Below are 21,808 nucleotides of genomic sequence, written 5' to 3' on the forward strand. Positions count from 1 at the left end.
CAGCATGAGTATAGCGATTTCAGATTTATGTAGTTTAAAAATATATACTTTTTTAGCTTGTGTGGTTGGGGATGCAATGTGGTTCTGGCCTGCATATCTATGAGACCCCAAAACCTTGGTTCTGAACACAGAGGCTACTCACAAGCATATCAATTCATTGACTGTGCAGCTGCCAAAGATAACACAATCTGACACCTAAGTTATTTTACCCTATTTAACTTTGTTCCCATTATATATATATATATAAAAAAAAAAAAAAACTGATCAGACAAACCCCATAGGCCACTGGTGTCAAACCCAGTCCTTCCAACTGTTATAAAACTACAATTCCCATCATGCTGAAGCTTTGGCTGTCCAGGTATGATGGGAATTGTAGTTTTGCAACAGCCGGAGGGCCTGAGTTTGACACCCCTGCCACAGGCCATTTGCTATCCCTTCCCATATTAAATTATAACCGTTCCCTATAATTGAACCACCAAATACTATGGGGGAGATTTATCAAACATGGTGTAAAGTGAAACTGGCTCAGTTGCCGCTAGCAACCAATCAGATTCCACTTTACATTCCTCACAGACTCTTTGGAAAATGAAAGGTGGAATCTGATTGGTTGCTAGGGGCAACTGAGCCAGTTTCACTTTACACCATGTTTGATAAATCTCCCCCTCTGTATAGTAATAAAAGATGTGAATGTCCTCATGTGAGCACAAGAGGGCGCACTCATCCCGGCTCCGCCAGAGACAGACTGACCCATTTCTGGCTTGTCTGAGAATAATCTGAATGTACAAAAACTGGAAGTGGGTGCAGGGACCAGCGAGAGACAAATGTCAAGTTCCCCAGCGAGTGTGTTCATTTTACAGCCGAGCCTCCACTTATTCCGCCGTTCCCACTACACTCCATGTTTCATCTATTAACACCATCCCCGAGTGGGGCCTGCAAATTGTCAGCGCAATTTCCAACATACTTTTTCACTTCATACGTTTGACAATTCTTAATCAATTTGATCACATTTTAATAATGTACGACAGACGTGCAAATGAGCTTATTGTCGGGTTGGTGCGTGTAATTCGAACAGCACTTGCCGTTACACTTACTGATTTGCGCGACTCTAGAACATTATGTTCAAGGAGATAATTTGCAGTAATGTGGCACATTACATGCAGAGTGCCACTCTCACTAAGCAGATGAACCCTCTTTGTTTACATTTTTAACATGTAACAATATGTACTTATTAGTAATTGTGGACTCTCTTTTTTTATTAATGATGATTAATGAACAACGCGCTTAACCGATTCATGGCGGCCAAGGTGCGTCTAGGTTTTCTAAACTTATATTGTTACACCCTGCTATAGGCACTCACTCCGGATTTTTTTTTTATATGACCATTTAAAAAGTTAAAGGGCTTGTCCAGGATTGCAAAAGCATGGCTACTCTCCTCCAAAAACAGCTCTACTCTTGTCCATTGGTTTTTAGTGGTATTGCAGTTCAGCTTGAAGGGGTAGCTCAGCCAAAAATGTGTTCTTTTAAATCAGCTGATGCCAGAAGTTTGTAATTTACTTCTATTAAAAAATCTCAAGTCTTCCAGTACTTATCAGATGCTGTATGTCCTGCAAGAAGTGATGTATTCTTTCCAGTCTGACGCTGTGCTCCCTGCTGCCACCTCTGTCCATGTCAGAAACTGTCCAGAGCAGCAGCAAATCTCCGTAGAAAACATCTGCTCTCCAGACTGGAAAAATACTACTTCCTGCAGGACGTACAGCAGCTGATAAGTACTGAAGTTTATAGAAGAAACACGCTACTCACCGGGTGAATATAGGCTTATTTATTCAGTGCAATATGCATCACATTACATCAAGTATACGTTTCGGCCAGGCTTGCTTAAGCTGATCAAGGCCATGCCTGGCCGATTCACGTACTTGATGTAACGTGATGCATATTGCACTGAATAGAGAAGCTCATATTCATCTGGTGAGTGCCGGGCTATTCTATACATACTAATGGATCTCTTCACCTCGTGCACCACCAACCAGCAGAGTGCCGTCTTCCTGCTCTCGATAGGTATGGAAGACTTGAAATAAATACATATATATATATATTTTTTTTTTATTATTTTTTTTTTGCTGAACTACCCCTTTAAATAAAATGAATGGGGCTCAGCTCTAATACCGCACATGACTTGTGGACAGGTGTGGCGCTGCTGTTGGAAGAAAGTAGCTACGTGTTTCTGATCCTGGAAATAGGAAGTCCAAAGTATCTCTACGTGTTTCGGAAGAAGACTGCCTTCTTCCTCAGATTGAACACACTGCTGTGTTTGCTGGTCCAACCAGGGCAAAATGCAGTTCTTGCTATGGATTTACAAGTTCACAGAGGAGTCCACAGCAAGAACACAGTGTTGTACCCTGGTATACCACAGTATATCCTGGTATACCAACAAATCCCCCAAGCATAGGATAGATGTAAATGTAGCCCTACAGGTTGCAATTAATGCATAAGGATTCACACAAATTGAGTTGGGGTCTGTGTTGTAGACCTGTCCTCTTATCCTGTCATATCTCTATGCATATTACTTATAGTTCTCACTAATGTGTAAGTGTCTTGTCCTCAGGTCAGAGAAATGGCCGCCACAACTCTCAGTGGTCTTTTACAATGCAACTTTCTGACAATGGATGCAGCTATGCAAGCACACTTTGAGCAGCTCTGCAAAACCAGATTGCCTAAAAAACGCAAGAGGGACTTGGGTACAGCGGTCGACACCATACCATCAGGAGGTGGGTAGCTTCTAGAGCATTTTCTACAAGGTTCTATATTAGGGGTAGGGAACCTTGGTACTCCAGCTGTTGCAACATTAGCTTTGGCTGTCCAGTCATGATGGGAGTTGTAGTTTTGCAACAGCTGGAGAGCCAAGGTTCCCTACCCAGTTATGTATTTTTACACACCAGATTTTGCATCCTAGGATGACTTTCAATACATGTATATATGTAATTTAATGATCTTTTTCTCATTTTTTCCCGCTCTATAGATCTGGTTAAACGCCATGCTGGAGTTCTAGGTCTTAGTGCATGCATTTTATCCAGTCCATATGATGTCCCTACCTGGATGCCACAGCTACTAATGGATCTCAGTGCCCATCTCAATGATCCCCAGCCCATAGAGGTAACCTGCAGCTTCAACCCCTTATGCTGTATAGCTTTACAGCACTGAGCCTAGTACGTAATTGCAGTAACCTGCATTCTGTATTTTAGATGACTGTAAAGAAAACGCTGTCTAATTTTCGAAGGACGCACCATGACAATTGGCAAGAACACAAGCAGCAGTTCACAGATGACCAGTTAGTGGTACTGACTGATCTCTTGGTCTCTCCTTGCTACTATGCATAACAGGTGAGATTTAGTGATGAGAGGAATTTTACGAGAGAAAGAAGCACATTTTATAGGCGATCCACACTTTTTTTTTTTACACAGACATATACGCTATGGGATCCCAGGCACACACCCCTTTCCTTTCTATACAGACATATACGCTATGGGATCCCAGGCACACACCCCTTTCCTTTCTATACAGACATATACGCTATGGGATCCCAGGCACACACCCCTTTCCTTTCTATACAGACATATACGCTATGGGATCCCAGGCACACACCCCTTTCCTTTCTATACAGACATATACGCTATGGGATCCCAGGCACACCCCCCTTTCCTTTCTATACAGACATATACGCTATGGGATCCCAGGCACACCCCCCTTTCCTTTCTATACAGACATATACGCTATGGGATCCCAGGCACACCCCCCTTTCCTTTCTATACAGACATATACGCTATGGGATCCCAGGCACACACCCCTTTCCTTTCTATACAGACATATACGCTATGGGATCCCAGGCACTCCCCCCTTTCCTTTCTATACAGACACATACGCTATGGGATCCCAGGCACACCCTCCTTTCCTTTCTATACAGACATATACGCTATGGGATCCCAGGCACACACCCCTTTCCTTTCTATACAGACATATACGCTATGGGATCCCAGGCACACACCCCTTTCCTTTCTATACAGACATATACGCTATGGGATCCCAGGCACACACCCCTTTCCTTTCTATACAGACATATACGCTATGGGATCCCAGGCATACCCCCCCCCTTTCCTTTCTATACAGACATATATGCTATGGGATCCCAGGCACACACCCCTTTCCTTTCTATACAGACATATACGCTATGGGATCCCAGGCACTCCCCCCCCCCCCCCCCCCTTTCCTTTCTATACAGACATATACGCTATGGGATCCCAGGCATTCCCCCCCTTTCCTTTCTATACAGACACATAAGCTATGGGATCCCAGGCAAATCCCCCTTCCCTTTCTATACAGACACATACGCTATGGGATCCCAGGCTTGAGTTCTGCTCTTCACAGCAGAAATCTATTGTGTTAGGACCAAGAGGATGGAGCAGAGTAGATGGAGATTAACATCAGATGTCTTGGATGGTATCTGTTTACATGCAAGTCTGTGAACCTCCTGTATACAGATTAGTCTCTATTATATGAAACACTAGAATCAATAGACAATGCTATATAGACATGCATTTCAGGCTGTGGTCACATCTGTGTCCATCAGGAGCCATTGTATCTGATTGCTTTACACTTGAAAGAATTGCAATGTTACTGCATTACTTTATGCATAAAGCTGTTACCTGGACACTGTATAGTGCCATATACTTCTGCACTGTACAGTATATTATTTTTCCAGTGTATTTTTCCTACTGTATAGAAGTGTAAGGCGGTGTTTAGGTTATTGTTAGTGATGTAGACAAGTTCTTAATATAAATGCATATGTATAGAACCTATCACCCCTCCCCCTTCCCTGTATCCATCCCCTCCTTGGTTGAACTTGATGGACATGTGTCTTTTTTCAACTGTATTAACTATGTTACTATGTACACTCAGTATAGTCCATTAATACCTGAGAGTATAACACCCAGCTCCACACCTATTAGCGGACACATCTCCAGGGCCCATGTTTTTGTTTTATGCAATGGGGCCCTATAAATGATTATGCCCCGCTGTACAGCTATACAGTGAGATCCCCACCATACCCTGGCAGATTTTATTAACATAGTTTATATAGTTAATAATGTTGAAAAAAAAAGAGTCAATCAAGTTCAACTTATAACCCTACTGTGTTGATCCAGAGGAAGGCAAAAACCCCCATGAGGCAAATGACAAATTGCCCCATCACAGGGAGAAAATTCCTCCCCGAATCCAGTGACAATCAGAATAATCCCTGGATCAGCGTCCTATCACATGAAATCTAGTGCCCATAACTGTAATATTATATTTATAGAGAAGCATCCAGGCCTCCCTTGGACTTTTTTAATGAATCAGCCATGACAACCTCATGTGGCAGAGAGTTCCACAGTCTTACCGCTCGTACAGTAAAGAATCTGCGTCTGTGCTGTAGAGGATGCCCCCTTGTCATGGTTACAGACCTAGAAGTAAAAAGACCACTTGAAAGATCTCTGTACTGTCCATTCATATATTTGTACATTGTAATCAGATCGCCCCTAAGACGTCTTTTTTCTAGAGTAAATAACCCCGAATGGTTATGATCTACCTTGGTCGCAAAAAATGATCTACTATCTATCTATGTGTGGTCTGACCAGTGATTTGTAAAGTCCATAACTGTCCTCATAGAAGTTGAGCAGATTAGTCTGATGGGACCGATCCCTTATAAACCCATGCTGATGCTCCTATTTGCCTCTGTTGTATGTTACCCCCCACCCCCAGTCTTCTCTCTCCTTCCATCCTGCCCCAAACTTTTATCTTGGAAGCAGAAAGACGAGAGAAGATCAGGTGGCTGAACAGAGGCGAAAAACTTTTTAGTTTTTTCCCTACTTTTTCTATCCCCCACCCATATTAAAGGGACACCCCATTCATCTAGCATTGGGACAGCAGTCACTGCTTCTGTACATCCTAATATGTTAATTTTTTTTCTCTTTGCAGTGCGCAATATAAAGGGAAGTATCTGTGTGATGTGGAGGCCTCCAGACCCATCGTAGAAAGTTTTAATTTTGGGCGTTCATATGCCTATGTGTGCTTTTTTTCCCCTCCCTTTTTGTTCACGGTAAACCACAATAAAAGAAGCATCCGGGCTATCTTAATGGATGGATGACACTCGTGTTTGAACACGACTGACGTATCGGAATACAGGAGGACATTACTTAGTGGCTATTATGTCATGTATCACAAAGACTCAATAAGACTTTATATTATTTTATGGTTTTTTTTTTGTTCAGATGTGTTACATAACTGTATAAAATGTAGAGACAGTAGTAAAACATTGTACAGGTTGCGACCTTTTACATGCAATGACAGCATTGGTTTGTAAAGAGCAGCGCTGCAGACATCTAAGCTAGGTTTCAGCTTTGTATCCGGTGACCTGCCATATTTTTTTGTGTTTTTAAATTATTTTGCTTAGTTTGAAGCACTTACATGGGTTTTATTGAATGTATGCATGTCTGTGTGTATGGATTTACACACGTAGATAGATATACATACAGACATACATAAAATCTGCATTTTTTTGCAGCTTATATCTGTGCTATACTCCTGTCGCTGATCATATGTTACTAGGTGACATTTTTAGCAAGGTACTTTATACATGGAGATTATTCTCATTTTGGCAAACTCATCTTCCCTATGTAAAGATGTGTACTGTGTTCCTTGAAGGAATGCTGTTATTTTTATTGCCTACCTGCTGAGCAAGTGACCCGGTGATACTTTGAAGCACAGCAGAGACCCAGTGCAGGATTTACCAGCACTCAGCACACAGGTATAACCACTGTATAGCGTAGTGCCAAATCTGTTCTATCAATTGTACACTTAGTTTATTTTAAAACCAAATAAACCAATTGTTTCTAACCATTGTTTCTCTATAGTCTGATCTGTTCTGCATAAAGTTGTGTGACATACACAAAGCGTTATAGATATTTTTTTTTCTATAGAATAATACTTTTTCTATCTATATTATAAAATAATCCTGAAATTTTGCAGTTTTTATTCTCACCACTGGGGCTAAAACTAAGCTGAGACTTCCTGTTGTGTCTGTGGTGATAAGAGGAGGCTGCTGTAAAGTGATATGTACAGCATTACAGTGACACCAGTAGATAAAGGAGACAATAGCAGATCCCTGTGGAATGACCTCTTCAAAGGTCACAGAGCGTGCTCAGTAATGTTTCACATGTGTCTCAAAGGGGACAGAGTTTGGCTGTTGTCGTCTGTGTCCATGAGTCTTGCTGTAAAGCTTGACAATAAATGCTGTTAAGAACAGCCTAGCCGATATGGACGCCCCCATAACAATGTACAAAGAGTGAAATAAAAAAAAAATAAAGTAAAAAAATAGAAACAGATTAGTATAAAAGAACATGCTTTAGGCAAGCCTCATGGACATAGACATAATGAATATCTTTGGACCCAATTCTTTGTATGGAACACATTTGTTAGCATTCTTTGTGGGCTATATCTCTGCACAACACTGTGAGACTAATGCTCTGAGAGGGTAGAGCAAACAGTCTGTCATGGCGAACACATTTCCTTAGGAACGTAAATGGGCACAGGGACATGTCAAAAGGTTTGACCAGTCAGGGCCGGCGTCAGCACCAGGCATACTCGGTCAAGTGCCGGGGCCCACAATGCCTCAAGGGGCCCCCCGGCACTTGCCCACGCCATTTCTTCCCCTCTCCCTCCCCTCTCACTGCGCTCATACACTGACACACATCGCACTGTCTGCCGGTTGGTGAGCGCACACATCATTACCTGAAGCTGTGTGGGGAGGGGGGATGAGCCGGGCGCAGGGATGAGGGGGGCGCTGGTGAGCCACTTAAGTCATTTTGTGGCTCCTCCAGGGCTCAGTCTCTCAGCGTCGGACCAGAGGAGAGGGGGGCGGGGCTCACTGCACGGCAGCCTGTAGAGGCCAAACAGCAGGTCAGGGCCCAGAAGCCTCTCCACAGTGCTGCCTGTGCTGTGCTTCCCTGCCCCCTCCTGTATTCCTGGGTCTCCTGACCCCTCCACAGCGGCCCAGGCAGAGGGAGAAGATGTAATAGAACTGACAGATACACAGGTGAGTGTATGTGTGACTGAGTATACATGCATATGTGTGTATGCAGTCTGTATGCAGGTGTTGTGTGTGTGTGTGTGTGTGTGTGTGTGTGTAAGGGTACAAACACACACAGCAGATACGCAGCAGATTTGATACTGTGTTCAGTTATTTAGATCTAATCTGCTGCGTATCGCAGTAGTAAATACGCAGCGTATATGCCGTGTGTGTTTGTACCCTAAGTCTGTATGCTAGTGTTGTGTGTGTAAGTCTATGCAGGTGTTGTGTATGAGTATCTGTCTATGTGTGCTGGGAGTAAGAAGGTAGGGTCACCTGTGGCATATCTGCTGCAGTGCATATTTTCCCCTTTACTTTCCATGTGGGAGTCACAATAGGCAGCAAATCCACTGTTGTATTGCTATTTTTTTCTGTTAAAATGTTTTCCAGGACTCCGTAAGGCAGCATCCAACTTCTGTACCCACATATCTATCTCTCCATTTAGTGTAGGTGATCAGCAGTGTATTATAATAAGCATATAATACACTGCTGATCACCTACACAGAATGGAGATAGATTTTATATATATATATATATATATATATATATATATATATATATATATATATATATACACACACACTCATACAGGAGGGGGATAATAAGTATATAATACACTGCTGTATACCTACACAGAATGGGGAGATATATACACTCATACAGGAGGGGGATAATAGGTATATAATACACTGCTGTATACCTACATAGAATGGGGGTATATATACACACTCATACTGGAGGAGGGATAATAAGTATATAATACACTGCTGTATACCTACACAGAATGGGGAGATATATACACTCATACAGGAGGGGGATAATAGGTATATAATACACTGCTGTATACCTACACAGAATGGGGGTATATATACACACTCATACTGGAGGAGGGATAATAAGTATATAATACACTGCTGTATACCTACACAGAATGGGGAGATATATACACTCATACAGGAGGGGGATAATAGGTATATAATACACTGCTGTATACCTACACAGAATGGGGGTATATATACACACTCATACTGGAGGAGGGATAATAAGTATATAATACACTGCTATATACCTACACAGAATGGAGAGACATATACTTATTATCCCCCTCCTCTATGAGTGTGTATATATCTCTCCATTCTGTGTAGGTATACAGCAGTGTATTATATACTTATTATCCCCCTCTTGTATGAGTGTGTGTGTGTGTGTGTGTGTGTGTGTGTGTGTATATATATATCTCCATTCTGTGTAGGTGATCAGCAGTGTATTATATACTTATTATCCTCCTGTATGAGTGTGTATATATCTCTCAATTCTGTGTAGGTATACAGCAGTGTATTATATACTTATTATCCTCCTGTATATGTGTGTGTGTGTGTATGTATCTCTCCATTCTGTGTAGGTATACAGCAGTGTATTATATACTTATTATCCTCCTCCTGTATGAGTGTGTATATAATACACTGCTGTATACCTACACAGAATGGAGATATAATACACAGATGTATACCTACACAGAATGCAGAGATAGAGACCCTCTAACAGTGATGCCACATGATTTACTATACAAACGGGCCCGCTGAGGCTCTGTCGCCCAAGGGCCCACCAAAACCTGGAGCCGGCCCTGCTGCTGAGCACTTCACCAATCAAGAGAGGTACACAGTACTGCAATTCACTCCCCGGCTCACAATTTTCTCCTTGTAGGCAGCCCCGTCAAAAGTGTATAGGATTCCCTGGATGGAGATGATTGATAGAGGGAAGGTGAAGAACACTACCGCGTTTCTCCCCTTATGTTCTCCTGATCGGTGAAGGTCTCAGCAGTGAGGTCCAAACATCAGAAATTGATTGCAATATCTCTTGTGGTTCAATATTTGATAACTATTGGATCCAGCGCCTTCAGCACTGTGTTAAGCAGAGCTGTCCATGGTGCTGAACACAGAGCTGAAGGCACTGGATCAAATGGTTATTAACTTTTGATTATTGTTGATCCAGCAGTGGGAACGGATGTCGTAGGTCAACAGTGCGCCACACTGATCACCTCCGACCTCTGTCCTCAGGCTACCCGCAAGTAGGAAAATGTGCGGGACGGGACCCGATGTGCAGAAGTCAGGAGTCGAAGGGAAAAAAAATGTGCTGTTTAACCCTTCCAGTGCTGCAGCATGTAAGTGATACAGACGTTAATTACTCTTGCTGCAGCCCATAAAGAGTAAAAGAGGAGGGGAACCCTACCAGGTGCAGGTGGGTACGTTGCGGCTCCCCGCTCTGGGGGGTAGCTTAGGTTTGAATCTTTGACCCTGTTTCAAACATGTAGCTGCACTCCTCAAACAGTAATAATAGAAGTATCTGCCCTCTCCTCTAAGTTGTACATCAGTGTTCTCCTCTCCCCTACCCCTTAAAGCAGTCAACTCAGTGTTGCCCTTCTTACCAGTAGGTAATGACATCCAATATTCTCATAACAGTGCCAGCCATAGTACCCCCCCATAATGACATCAGTATTCCCATAATAGTGCCAGCCATAGTACCCCCCCATAATGACATCAGTATTCCCATAATAGAGCCAGCCATAGTGCCCACCCACCATAATGACATCAGTATTCCCATAATAGTGCCAGCCATAGTACCCCCCCATAATGACATCAGTATTCCCATAATAGTGCCAGCCATAGTGCCCACCCCCCATAATGACATCAGTATTCCCATAATAGTGCCAGCCATAGTACCCCCCCATAATGACATCAGTATTCCCATAATAGTGCCAGCCATAGTGCCCACCCCCCATAATGACATCAGTATTCCCATAATAGAGCCAGCCATAGTGCCCACCCACCATAATGACATCAGTATTCCCATAACAGTGCCAGCCATAGTACCCCCCCATAATGACATCAGTATTCCCATAATAGAGCCAGCCATAGTGCCCACCCACCATAATGACAGCCAGTATTCCCATAATAGAGCCAGCCATAGTGCCCACCCACCATAATGACAGCCAGTATTTCCATAAAATATATAAAAATGGTATCTGAGCTGCCTGCAAGTAGAAACACTTTGGGGGACATTTATCAAACTGGTGTAAAGTAGAATTGTTTTAGGGTCCATTTACACAGAAAGATTATCTAACAGATTATCTGCCAAAGATTTGAAGCCAAAGCCAGAAACAGACTATAAACAGAGATCAGGTCATAAAGGAAAGCATGAGATTTCTCCTCTTTTCAAATCCATTCCTGGCTTTGGCTTCAAATCTTTGGTAGATAATCTGTCAGATAATCTTTCTGTGTAAATGGACCCTTAGTTGCCCCTAGCAACCAATTTGATTCCACCTTTCATTCCTCACAGACTCTTTGAGGGTGCCTTCACACGTACCGTATCGCTGCGTTTTTATCGCTGCGTTTTTGGTGCGTTTTTTACATGCGCGTTTTGATTTTCACGTGAAAATCAAAACTCGCATGTAAAAATTGCACCAAAAACGCAGCGATAAAAACGCAGCGATACGGTACGTGTGAAGCTACCCTGAAAAATGAAAGTGGAATCTGATTGGTTGCTAGGGGCAACTAAGACAATTCTACTTTACACCAGTTTGATAAATCTCCCCTTTTTGTTTAGTAAAGATGCCTTTACACAGGACGACTCGCAGCGGAAATCTCGATGCGAGTTTTGCAGTGAGATCCGCTACGAGGTAAGGACCTGGCAAGCCCCTGTGACTACATACTCGCAACAGTCTAAAAGACCAGCCAATCAGTGTGTTGCCCAGCCACAGCCACTGATTGGCTGGGCGCCAGAGCAGGAAGCTGGGAACCGTGCAGCAAGGAGCCAGGTAATGTGTACAGACAGCGTAGGAGCCGATTAAGGGGTTAAGGGGGCGGCTGTATTACATACTCGCAGCGGCCTTTTAGACGGCTGCGAATATGTAGTCACAGGGGCCTGCCAGGACCTTACCTCGTAGCGGATTTTGCTGCAAAACTCCCAGCGAGATTTCCGCTGCAAGTCGTCCTGTGTGAAGGCACCCTTAGGGAAAAAATAAATAGAAAGAAAATCTGGAATTGTCTATACTGTTAAAAAAAAAAAATCGAGATCTAATTTTTTGGCGATGTCACCCAGCCCTATAGTTATGGTTAAAAAAAAAATGCCCAGAGATATAACGATTGGTTACAATCCACAAAATGACAATCACAGTTTATTAGAATCCATGCAAAGTACAAGTGGGGTAATAGTAAATGCACAAAGCTTATCATTGTAATTATTTCTTTGTATAGTGCGGACATATTCTGCAGTGCTGTACAGAGATTTTTATCTTATCCATGAATCCCTGTGCCCAATGGGGCTCACATTCTTAATTCCATATCTCAAGTTGGGGAGCAAACTGACGTACATTGAGAAAACCTACTCCAGCTCCAAGCTGTGCCAGGAGAGAATGCGAACCAGTGGTTTCACATGGAGAATTTATATTCCCCCCTTCTTGCCAAGCATTGGGATGAACTTGGAACAGGGATTGTCTCTTGCATTCTAAAGTCAAATTCAAGTCAAACGTGCATGGAAGTTGGATATTCTTCTATGTTCCTAAAATAGGTACATGCAATAGAAATTTAGGCAGGAGTTTCTATATTCTTTGTTAACCCATATGTTCGCTTGTTGTACAAACATGTTAACTTTACTGTTGGCACGAAAGTCAGTGCTTATAGATTTTCTCTTTTTGTAATATGTTCTTAAAAAACCTTATAAAAACATTGAACCAGAAATTTAGGCTGGAATCACACATGGTAGTTTTTTGTGCCAATGACAAAAGTGGATCAAGCAGAAAGGAAGTCCTCCCTCTTATATTTTCCATCCTATATAAATCCACTTCAAGTTTTGGCACAAAAATTGCTGTGTGTGTTTCCAGCCTTAGGGTTCCTTCACACATAGGGCGGGTTTAGACTGAGGAATTCTTGCGGAAAATGTCAGCGGAATTCCCTCAGCTGTCCGCCCACACATCTGGGCGCTTTTCCGCCGGTTCCATAGACACCATTCTATGGGCCGGCGTATTCTGCTATACACTGAAAGAACTGTCATGTCACTTCTTTCAGCGGATCGCGGAATACGCCGGCCCATAGAATGGTATCTATGCTGCCGGTGGAAAAGCGTGTGCCCGTGCAGGTGGACAGTTGACGGAATTCCGCTGACATTTTCCGCGAGAATTCCTCAGTCTGAACCCGCCCATACAGCGGAGATCTGCTATGAGCTAAGGTCCTGGCAGGCCCCTGTGACTACAAGTATGTAATTCAGCCACCCCCTTAAGCCCTTCATCGGCTCCCGTGCTGTCTGTATACATTACCTCTCGCCTGCATGAGGTCCCGGCTTCCTGCTCTGCCGCCCAACCAATCAGTGGCTGCGGCTGGGTAACACACTGATTGGCCGGGCAGGAGAGCAAGAAGCCAGGACCCTGTGCAGCAAGGAGCCAGGTAATGTATACAGACAGCACGGGAGCCGATGAAGGGGTTAAGGGGGCGGCTGAATTACAGTATGTAGTCACAAGGGCTTGCCAGGACCATAGCTCGCAGCGGATCTAGCAGCGAGATGGTATGCGTGAAGGCACCCTTAAATGTCGCCTGCTTTCTGTATGAGGACTTCTCTACCCAGCTGTAAAGCCTAAATTCTGCAGTTTTTATACCTTACTTTATATTAGATTTCTTGGTGCTTGGTCCAGTAAAAAAATACTTTTTATTATTGGATTGTGCCACCTGGGCAGGCTTCATGGCTGCTGCTGCAATGTAGGCCACGCCCCTCCATGACATAATCAGTGTCTAGGCCCCACCTCCTCTGTGACCATTGGAATTGCTGACCTAGAGAGGTGGGGCCTAGACTGATTACATCACAAATGTGGGCGGAGCGAAGTAGCACAGTGGCTGTGAAGCCCTGCCCAGGTGGCACAATCCACTAACAATAAACATTTTTTACTGGACCAAGCACCAAGAAATCTATTATAAAGTAAAGTATGAACATTTATGCAGCATTTAGGCTTCACAGCTGTGTAGAGAAGTCATTTAGGGGGTGACAGTATCAGTTTAAGGCTATGTTCACACTACGTAAAACTACGGCTGTAGTTCTCGCCGCAGAACTACGGCCGTAGTTTTCAGGGGTGGAACATAGCGTTATGTTCAATGGGATCCCGGTCGGAGTGTACACACATCGTATACGCTCCGGCCGGGATCCCATGCAGCGCCGGAAAAAACTGACAGGTCAGTTTTCTGCGGCTGGAATTCAGTGAATTCCGGCCGCAGAAAGACCTGTCAGTTCACACAGTGAAGCAAGCGGCTCCGGCTCACTGTGGGCTATGGGAAGCTCTGATGCGGGCGAGCGCTGATTATCCGGGCTGAGACCGGCCATTCCGTGACCCGGCCGGGGTCACGGAACGGACGGTTGTTCACAGCGTGTGAACATAGCCTAAGGGTACGTTCACACTTACCGGATCCGCAGCTGATTTTCTGCTGTGGATCCGCAGCAGATTTCATTTAAATAACTGAACACAGCATCAAATCTGCTGCAGAACTGCCGAAGATCTGCTGCGGATCCTGTAGGTGTGAACGCACCCTAAGGGTACAAACACACACTGTATACGCAGCAGATCTGCAGCAGATTTGATGGTGCTGATTTGATGCTGTGTTCAGTTATTTAGATCTAATCTGCTGCGTATCGCACCAGAAAATACGCTGCGTGTACGGTGTGTGTGTTTGTACCCTAAGGGTACGTTCACACTTACCGGATCCGCAGCTGATTTTCTGCTGCAGATCTGCAGCAGATTTTATTTAAAGAACTGAACACAGCATCAAATCAGCACCATCAAATCTGCTGCAGATCTGCTGCGGATCCTGTAGGTGTGGAGTATTCTCATCTCAGACATTTATGGCATGCCCACAGTATATGCCATAGATGTCTCATGGATGTGACACCTTCATCTGTCTCTAGACCTGCCTCAACCAGCAGTCAGCCTAGCTGAGGTAGTCAGAGTTCTAAAAAAATGACAAATAGCAGTATGACATAAGCATTGGATAGGGGTGATAGCGCGCCATGTCCAATAGCTGCCTAATGTTGCCTGTGTTGCGGTGACATCAGACAGCTAGTGGACATCACATGTGAGCACAACCGTGAAATGCTCACAACAAGCACCTGTCCACCGCTCATCTCAGAAGTATACCATCCAAGAAGAGCAGAGAGAGGAAGCGAGCAACAGTAGGGGGCAGAACAGATTTCACTTTTCTGTTCCCCAGATAACCCCTTTTAAGTCCTACTAAGGACATGGTGTGTACAAAGGTGCTGGTGCTATGTAACATCAGACTAACACACAGGTCTTGGTATTGGTGATCAATGAACCTATACATGGTTCTGTAACTAGAATGAAGCAATAGTTAATGATGTCCTCTCAACAACTGACTGAGGCCTGATTCTCTAAAATCTAATGAACACATGTGGTTACATGTACAGTAATGGAGATTAGGCCGCCCGCTCTCTAGCTAAAAACACTCTTGTGGGATCTTGACATCTCATCAACTACATCTGTGCCAAAGGGCAGTAATAATGGAAGGAAGTGAGTGATATTTTTAAAAGGGAACAATAACACCTAATGTGACAAGTGGGAAATGAGTTTATCATGACATGCCGGCTCTAAATATAGTGAACCACTAAGTCAGATTTTATGATTTTTGCCAGATGTACAGTGTACTCATTTATTATATTCCCATTGTAGACCTGTATATAAACAGGGTCAATTGTTCTCTGCTAATTTCTTTAATCTAGATGCACAAAGCCTTTTGGATTAACTTTTTAAAAACTTCAGTTTTTTTTAATGTATAATTTTGTTGATGTTGATGAAAAATAAGATTTGTTAACCCCTTCATGCTACATGATGTAATTATATCCATCATGAGTGATCTACTGCACAGCATATTTGCTAGACAGCGACAGGGGGGGCAGCTGATTTACACATATACATCTGGTCTCCTGCCACAAATGCCAGGATCAGCTATAGCTCTGATCCCAGCAGTTTAATCCTCTGCAACACCTAGGTGATTAGACTTAGGTAGGAGACTACCACATAATAGTTTATGACAGGGGCCTAAACATGAGGCCCCCCCAAGTCTTCTATCATAGTTACCTATAAGGCTTAATAAACTATACATTAAAGGGGCACTCCGGTGAAAATCTTTTTCTTTCAAATTAACTGGTTTCAGGAAGTTATATAAATTTATAATTTACTTCTATTTAGAAATCTCAAGTCTTCCATTACATATCAGTTGCTGTATGTCTGACAGGAAGTGGTGTTTTCTTTTCAGTCTGAAACAGTGCTCTCTGCTGACATCTCTGGCCGAGACAGGAACTGTCCAGAGAGCACTGTGTCAGACTGGTGAGAATACACCACTTCCTGCAGGACATACAGCAGCTGATAAGTACTGGAAGACTTGAGATTTTCAAATAGAAGTAAATTACAAATCTGTATGACTTTCTAAAACCAATTGATTTGAAAGAAAAAGGTTTTTGGCCAGGCAACCCCTTTAATATTCTGCTGTAAAAATAGACCAAAAGCAAAAAAAAAAAAAAAAACTTTTGAAAAAAATGGACCAAATGGTCTTTGGTTTGTTTTTCGTTAATTCGAGGTTTATAAATGGCTGTAAGAACTGTGTGTGAACATAGCTTTTTGCTGACCGGCATTTTACACAAGCTTTGCCATGTATTATAGAACAGGTCAATAAAGTGACCAAGTTTCCTAGTAGCGTTAAAAAAAAATTGGTATTGTGGCGTCTGTAACAACCTGAACCAAAAATGATCACGTTATATAGGCTACAGAGTGATCACAATATAAATTTTTTTTAAATCGGGTCTGTCTAAACCAGTGTGCGCACCATTTTATTACTGGTGGCTGCTGAACCTGGACGCAGCTCTATGAAGTCCTGGAAAACATGGATACTTAAGGCTACATCCTACTTCTGCAGCCACTGGTAATAAAAAAAATTTTGATAGATCTCTCTGTCTGGGTATAGGAGGAAATCCACCATAAAGTCCAGCGGAGCAGGCAGAAGCCACTGGGAACCACTGGCTAGTCCCGTGTTTTGAGACTCTAAACTGAGGCTCCGTGTGTGGTACTCGGACAGTAGTTGATGATATTATCGTGAGGCTAGTGCTCGGTCAGCACACAGGTGTGATGTTGGTACCTGCTTTTATATATGGCCGGTTTGTGTCCCAAGAAGGTCTGTAACTTCCAGGTTTTTTGTAGGTCCATTGAGCTCTTGTCACGGCAACCTGGAGTGGTAACTGACCCACTCGGGATGTCGGTACCGCCACCCACAGAGAAGGGGAAAAATAACCCGTGGTGTGTGTATAGGTGCTGGTGTGAACAGAGGAAGACAGAGTTCTGTGCGTTTGATATAAAAATACGGTTTACTGTAGCACTTTGGCAAGATAACAGTACACGCTCTGTAGGCAGCAAAAATCTTGACTCAGACTTGAGTGCTGACTTAGTGCTTAATGCTTGGAAAGAGTAGAAGCTTGAGTAAAAGTAGTAGTAGTGGTTTGTAGAGATATATTGAAAAGGAGAGGAGTTTGTCAGAGGAGCCCTTGCCCAATGTAGACCTTGTACTCTGCCAGAATTCTAGTGGAGATATATAAGTAATGAAGTGATACTTGTACTCACATTTAGACTATGTCTGACTGCCTTCTGCCCCCTGGTATCATACAACCTGCCCCAGGTGGGTAGCACAAGCCTCAGTCGTCAGTTATCTGGTTGTTGTGAGGTGCCTGAGTTTTCCCAGTCAACCTGCACTGCATTGTAGGATACGTAGACCTTCCTAATACGGTAGCTTTGTCCTACTGGGATCCACGCCTATTGCTTAAGGAGTCTGTCCTGCACTTTTTTGAGGAGTTCCTGGTTTGGGCTAGGGTATTCCTTGTTGGCTGCTCTCTCCTATTGTTGCTCAGCACTGCATTTGTATAAAAAGAAATCTCTGTGAGAGCTAGTCTCTCCTGCATCTGTCCACACTGAAGAAACGAGTCTGAACTGCCTCACTTCCTCCCACACAGAGCTAACTACTCCTACAGGGGCCTTCCTTCAGCTGGGCATGAGAAAAACATATAAAGAACAGTGAGGACCTAGTGAGGAACCTAGTGGGGAAACTGCATACTTCATCCACCACTTAACCTGAGTGCGAACTTTAGAACAGGTGCATAAGAGAACACTAGTAGTGGGACACATGGATTGTGGCATAACCCCATTTGTAACTGAGACTTCCATATGAATAGCAGCCCACAAATCAGTCGAGCAGTAGACACCACAGTGATGTGTGACTATATTGGATCTATCCTCTAGTTCTTCAGGAGATGGCTTCCAGTCCTCAGAGCTGGACAAGCTACTGAAATAGAAGTGTGACATTGTGACTCATGGTGAAATGTTCTATAATGATATATAATTGTTGGTGTAAGAAAAATACATCTAGTTATAAGGATATGCCCTGTGAGCAGCCTAATCTTCACTTTTCTAATGGCCTAGATAAAGATAAATGATCTGAATCATCCCGATGCACGAAATAGACAATGATGTGAGCAAAGCTTTATCTACACTTCTCACATTGCATGGAGACCCGGCGGGATGTGGAAATCTGCAAAATGTGGGATTATTCTGGGAGCTGTGTAAGTACACATGGTTCTTAACCCCTTAAAGTGGAACTCTAAAAATACAGTAGGGGGAACATAATAAAGTAGTTCTATTTATCCATCCCCGTGCCCCCGCAGCGCAATGTTGGCAGCTTTCAGACAGCCTCCGGCCTCCTACAGCTCCCGCTCCTTCATGTCCTGGCTCAGAAATGCCTGCTCAGCCAGTCAGTGACCGAGTACTTCCTGCCAGGACATGACTATGCAGGAAGCCAGGAGAAACAGGGATCCAGCAGTGGTCAGAAAGCTGGTGATGCTGCTGGGGCACAGGGACAGATAAGTATAACTCCTTTATTATGTTCCACACTGGATTTTTAGATTTGGCAGGAGTTCCCCTTTAATGACCACTGATATGCTTCTTTATGGCGGCTTACAGTGGACACCTGCTTGCAACTAATGGAGGTGGACTTCAGTCCAATCCCGGCAGTTTGACCTTCTATATACCGCGATCACAGCATGTAGAGAGTGAACTGAAAGCTGCTGTTACTTTAAGGTGTCTGATTGGCACCCTGCAGATTTCTTATAGAGGTAACAGTCAGTTACTAATGCAGCCGGAGGCCTCCTGAAGGCCTGCATGACTGCCATAGTAAATCTGATTCTACAGACTGCATCGGGGTTAATGAGTGTGTCAAAATGACCTCTGAACAGTATGTGGACCTCCTAGCTGAGAACTTTCTGCCATGGTATAAGAATTATGCCTTCTGAAATATGTGCTACGGAACTCCCATTATCATCATTCATTGATGATACTGGGAGCTCCAAAACTGTTAAAATCTTTACGCTACTGTACAGACACAGCATGTCACTACAGTACAGTGTGAAGATTTAAAGGGAACCAATCAGCCCACTTGGGCAGATATGGTTCCCTGGAGCAATGTATAAAGCTCCTGCAGCAGCCGCGGCACGTACCAGCCACAGCAGGAGCTTTATACCGGGGAAAAATGACTTTTATTCCCCGCCTTGTGACAGACACGGGCAGGGAAGTAGTCATCTGGGTGGCTCCCCGTCCGTGTCTAGTCACAGCGCTCTGTCTGTCCGTTACTGGCCTCTCTGCCTGACAATCATCCCGCCGAGCGCGCTGACAGGCAGAGCGCTGTGGGCACACAGGTGTGAGGTGTAAGGCCGGTTGTACCCTTTTCCCTGTGGTCGGTGTCCTGTCAGGTCGCTGCAGGTTCCCTTGGGATAGAGTAGTCACAGGGGGTCAGAGCGGTGTAATGACCCTCCCAAGTAATTGTATGACCTGCCACCCACAGAAAGTGGAAGTGTCCCAAGGTTGCGGTGTAAGTGCTGTGCAGGTGGTGATGAATGATCACAGACTCAGTTGATAATGTTGACTTGGTTTACTACTTGTTAATATGCAGCAGGGAATACAATGGATCTTGATATACACTTGATACAGTTCCAATAAATACACGAACATAGAACCACCAGATCTGCTTGATAAGTGCTGAGTAGGATGTAGTGGAGTTGATAAGGTTGTAGTGAGGTAGTGTAGTAGAGAGGAGGATGCCGTGAGAGTCTCACCCCAAGTAGTAATATGCTCTGCCGGGAGGTTGCAGTTTGTAAAAGTGGAAGAAACAACCTGTGCACATTTATTGACTTTTCCTATAGTCTTCACACCACCATACGCCCACTAGCTTTGGCTGTACCGTACTAATGGGTGACACAGGTCCCAGACCCCGTTACCTGGGATGAGTGGAATGGTCAGAATTTTCTGGTTACACCCGCGCTGCAAGATGGAGTTCATAGACTTTCCAGTAACTTTGCTCCACTCTGATCAGTTCCTAGCTCTTTTGCGGATACTGTCCTGCACTTTAGTACTCCTAGGCGTGGGTTGAGATGATCTATTGGCTAGTCCTGTCCTGAAGGGTTTTAGCACTGCATTATGCAGGGTTTGGGTACTTCAAGAAAGAAGTTTATAAGAGGTAACTGTCCTGCATCCTACCCATGCAGGATACTGACTAAGACTGCGACTTGTTAGGGGGGACCTGACAGAAGGCCAGGGCCCAGGCAAATCCACTGTGGAGAGCTATCAGATTATCTGCCAAAGATTTCAAGCCAAAGCCAGAAACAGACTATAAACAGAAATCAGGTCATAAAGGAAAGACTGAGATTTCTCCTCTTTTCAAATCCATTCCTGGCTTTGACTGCCAAAACCTGTCAGATAAATCTCTCTGTGTAAATACACCATAAGACTCCTCCCTCACCCAAGGGACTAATGACAAATTTTTGAAGCCAAAGCCAGGAACAGACTATAAACAGGGTGCAGGTCATAAAGGAAAGACTGAGATTCCCTGTCTTTTCAAGTCAATTCCTGACTTTGGCTTCCAAAATTGGTCAGATAAATCTGCCTGTGTAAACGCACCATAACTTCCTAACCAGCGTGTGAGACGCGCTGTGGTTGGGTGGAAAGAGTGCAATAGAAGAGCAGAAAGGGAAGAGGTGATAGGATAGAAGAAAGAGGAGATCCTATGGGTTCACAAAATCTGGTATACACAGACACAATAACCCTTTGAGACACTTCAGCTGTGCAACTTCCACACTTCAGATATACAATACAGCGACATCTAGTGGTCATCTCTAGTAACACTTCAGCTGCAATAAGACCACAAGTACAGACTTTTACGAAGGATGTGGATAATAGCACCACTAGGTTGGTTTTCTGGTATCCCTGCATCAGCTTTGGGCCGCACATCCCCTATTACATGGAGAGATGTACAGCCCATGGCTGATTGTTTTCTAATGGGTAAAAATGATTCCCATCAGCTGATAAACAATCATTTGCTCTTTGTTGGTTGGTCTTTATCCTATTATACAGGGTTAGGGTGCGTTTGCACAGAGAGATTTATCTGACAGATCTTTGAAGCCAAAGCAAAGAACAGACTATGAACAGGGAACAGGTCATAAAGAAAAGACTGAGATTTCTCCTATTTTCAAATCCATTTCTGGCTTTGGCTTAAAAAAATCTGTCAGATAAATCTC

General features: G+C 43.8%; 1 protein-coding gene across 2 annotated transcripts in view; it reads left to right on the top strand.

The window, feature by feature from the left end:
• Positions 1 to 6,927, top strand: part of PSME4 (proteasome activator subunit 4) — a 107,173-nt gene extending 100,246 nt beyond the window's left edge. For both annotated transcript variants that reach the window (XM_069954213.1, XM_069954214.1), the window contains 4 exons: positions 2,603 to 2,765; positions 3,017 to 3,150; positions 3,240 to 3,377; positions 6,007 to 6,927. In XM_069954213.1, the coding sequence (XP_069810314.1) occupies positions 2,603 to 2,765; positions 3,017 to 3,150; positions 3,240 to 3,374 (432 nt within the window). In that variant the 3' untranslated portion in view covers positions 3,375 to 3,377; positions 6,007 to 6,927. The remainder of the gene's footprint in view (positions 1 to 2,602; positions 2,766 to 3,016; positions 3,151 to 3,239; positions 3,378 to 6,006) is intronic.
• Positions 6,928 to 21,808: the final 14,881 nt, after the last annotated feature.

Source organism: Dendropsophus ebraccatus, chromosome 15, assembly GCF_027789765.1.
Source record: "Dendropsophus ebraccatus isolate aDenEbr1 chromosome 15, aDenEbr1.pat, whole genome shotgun sequence".
Taxonomy (NCBI): domain Eukaryota; kingdom Metazoa; phylum Chordata; class Amphibia; order Anura; family Hylidae; genus Dendropsophus; species Dendropsophus ebraccatus.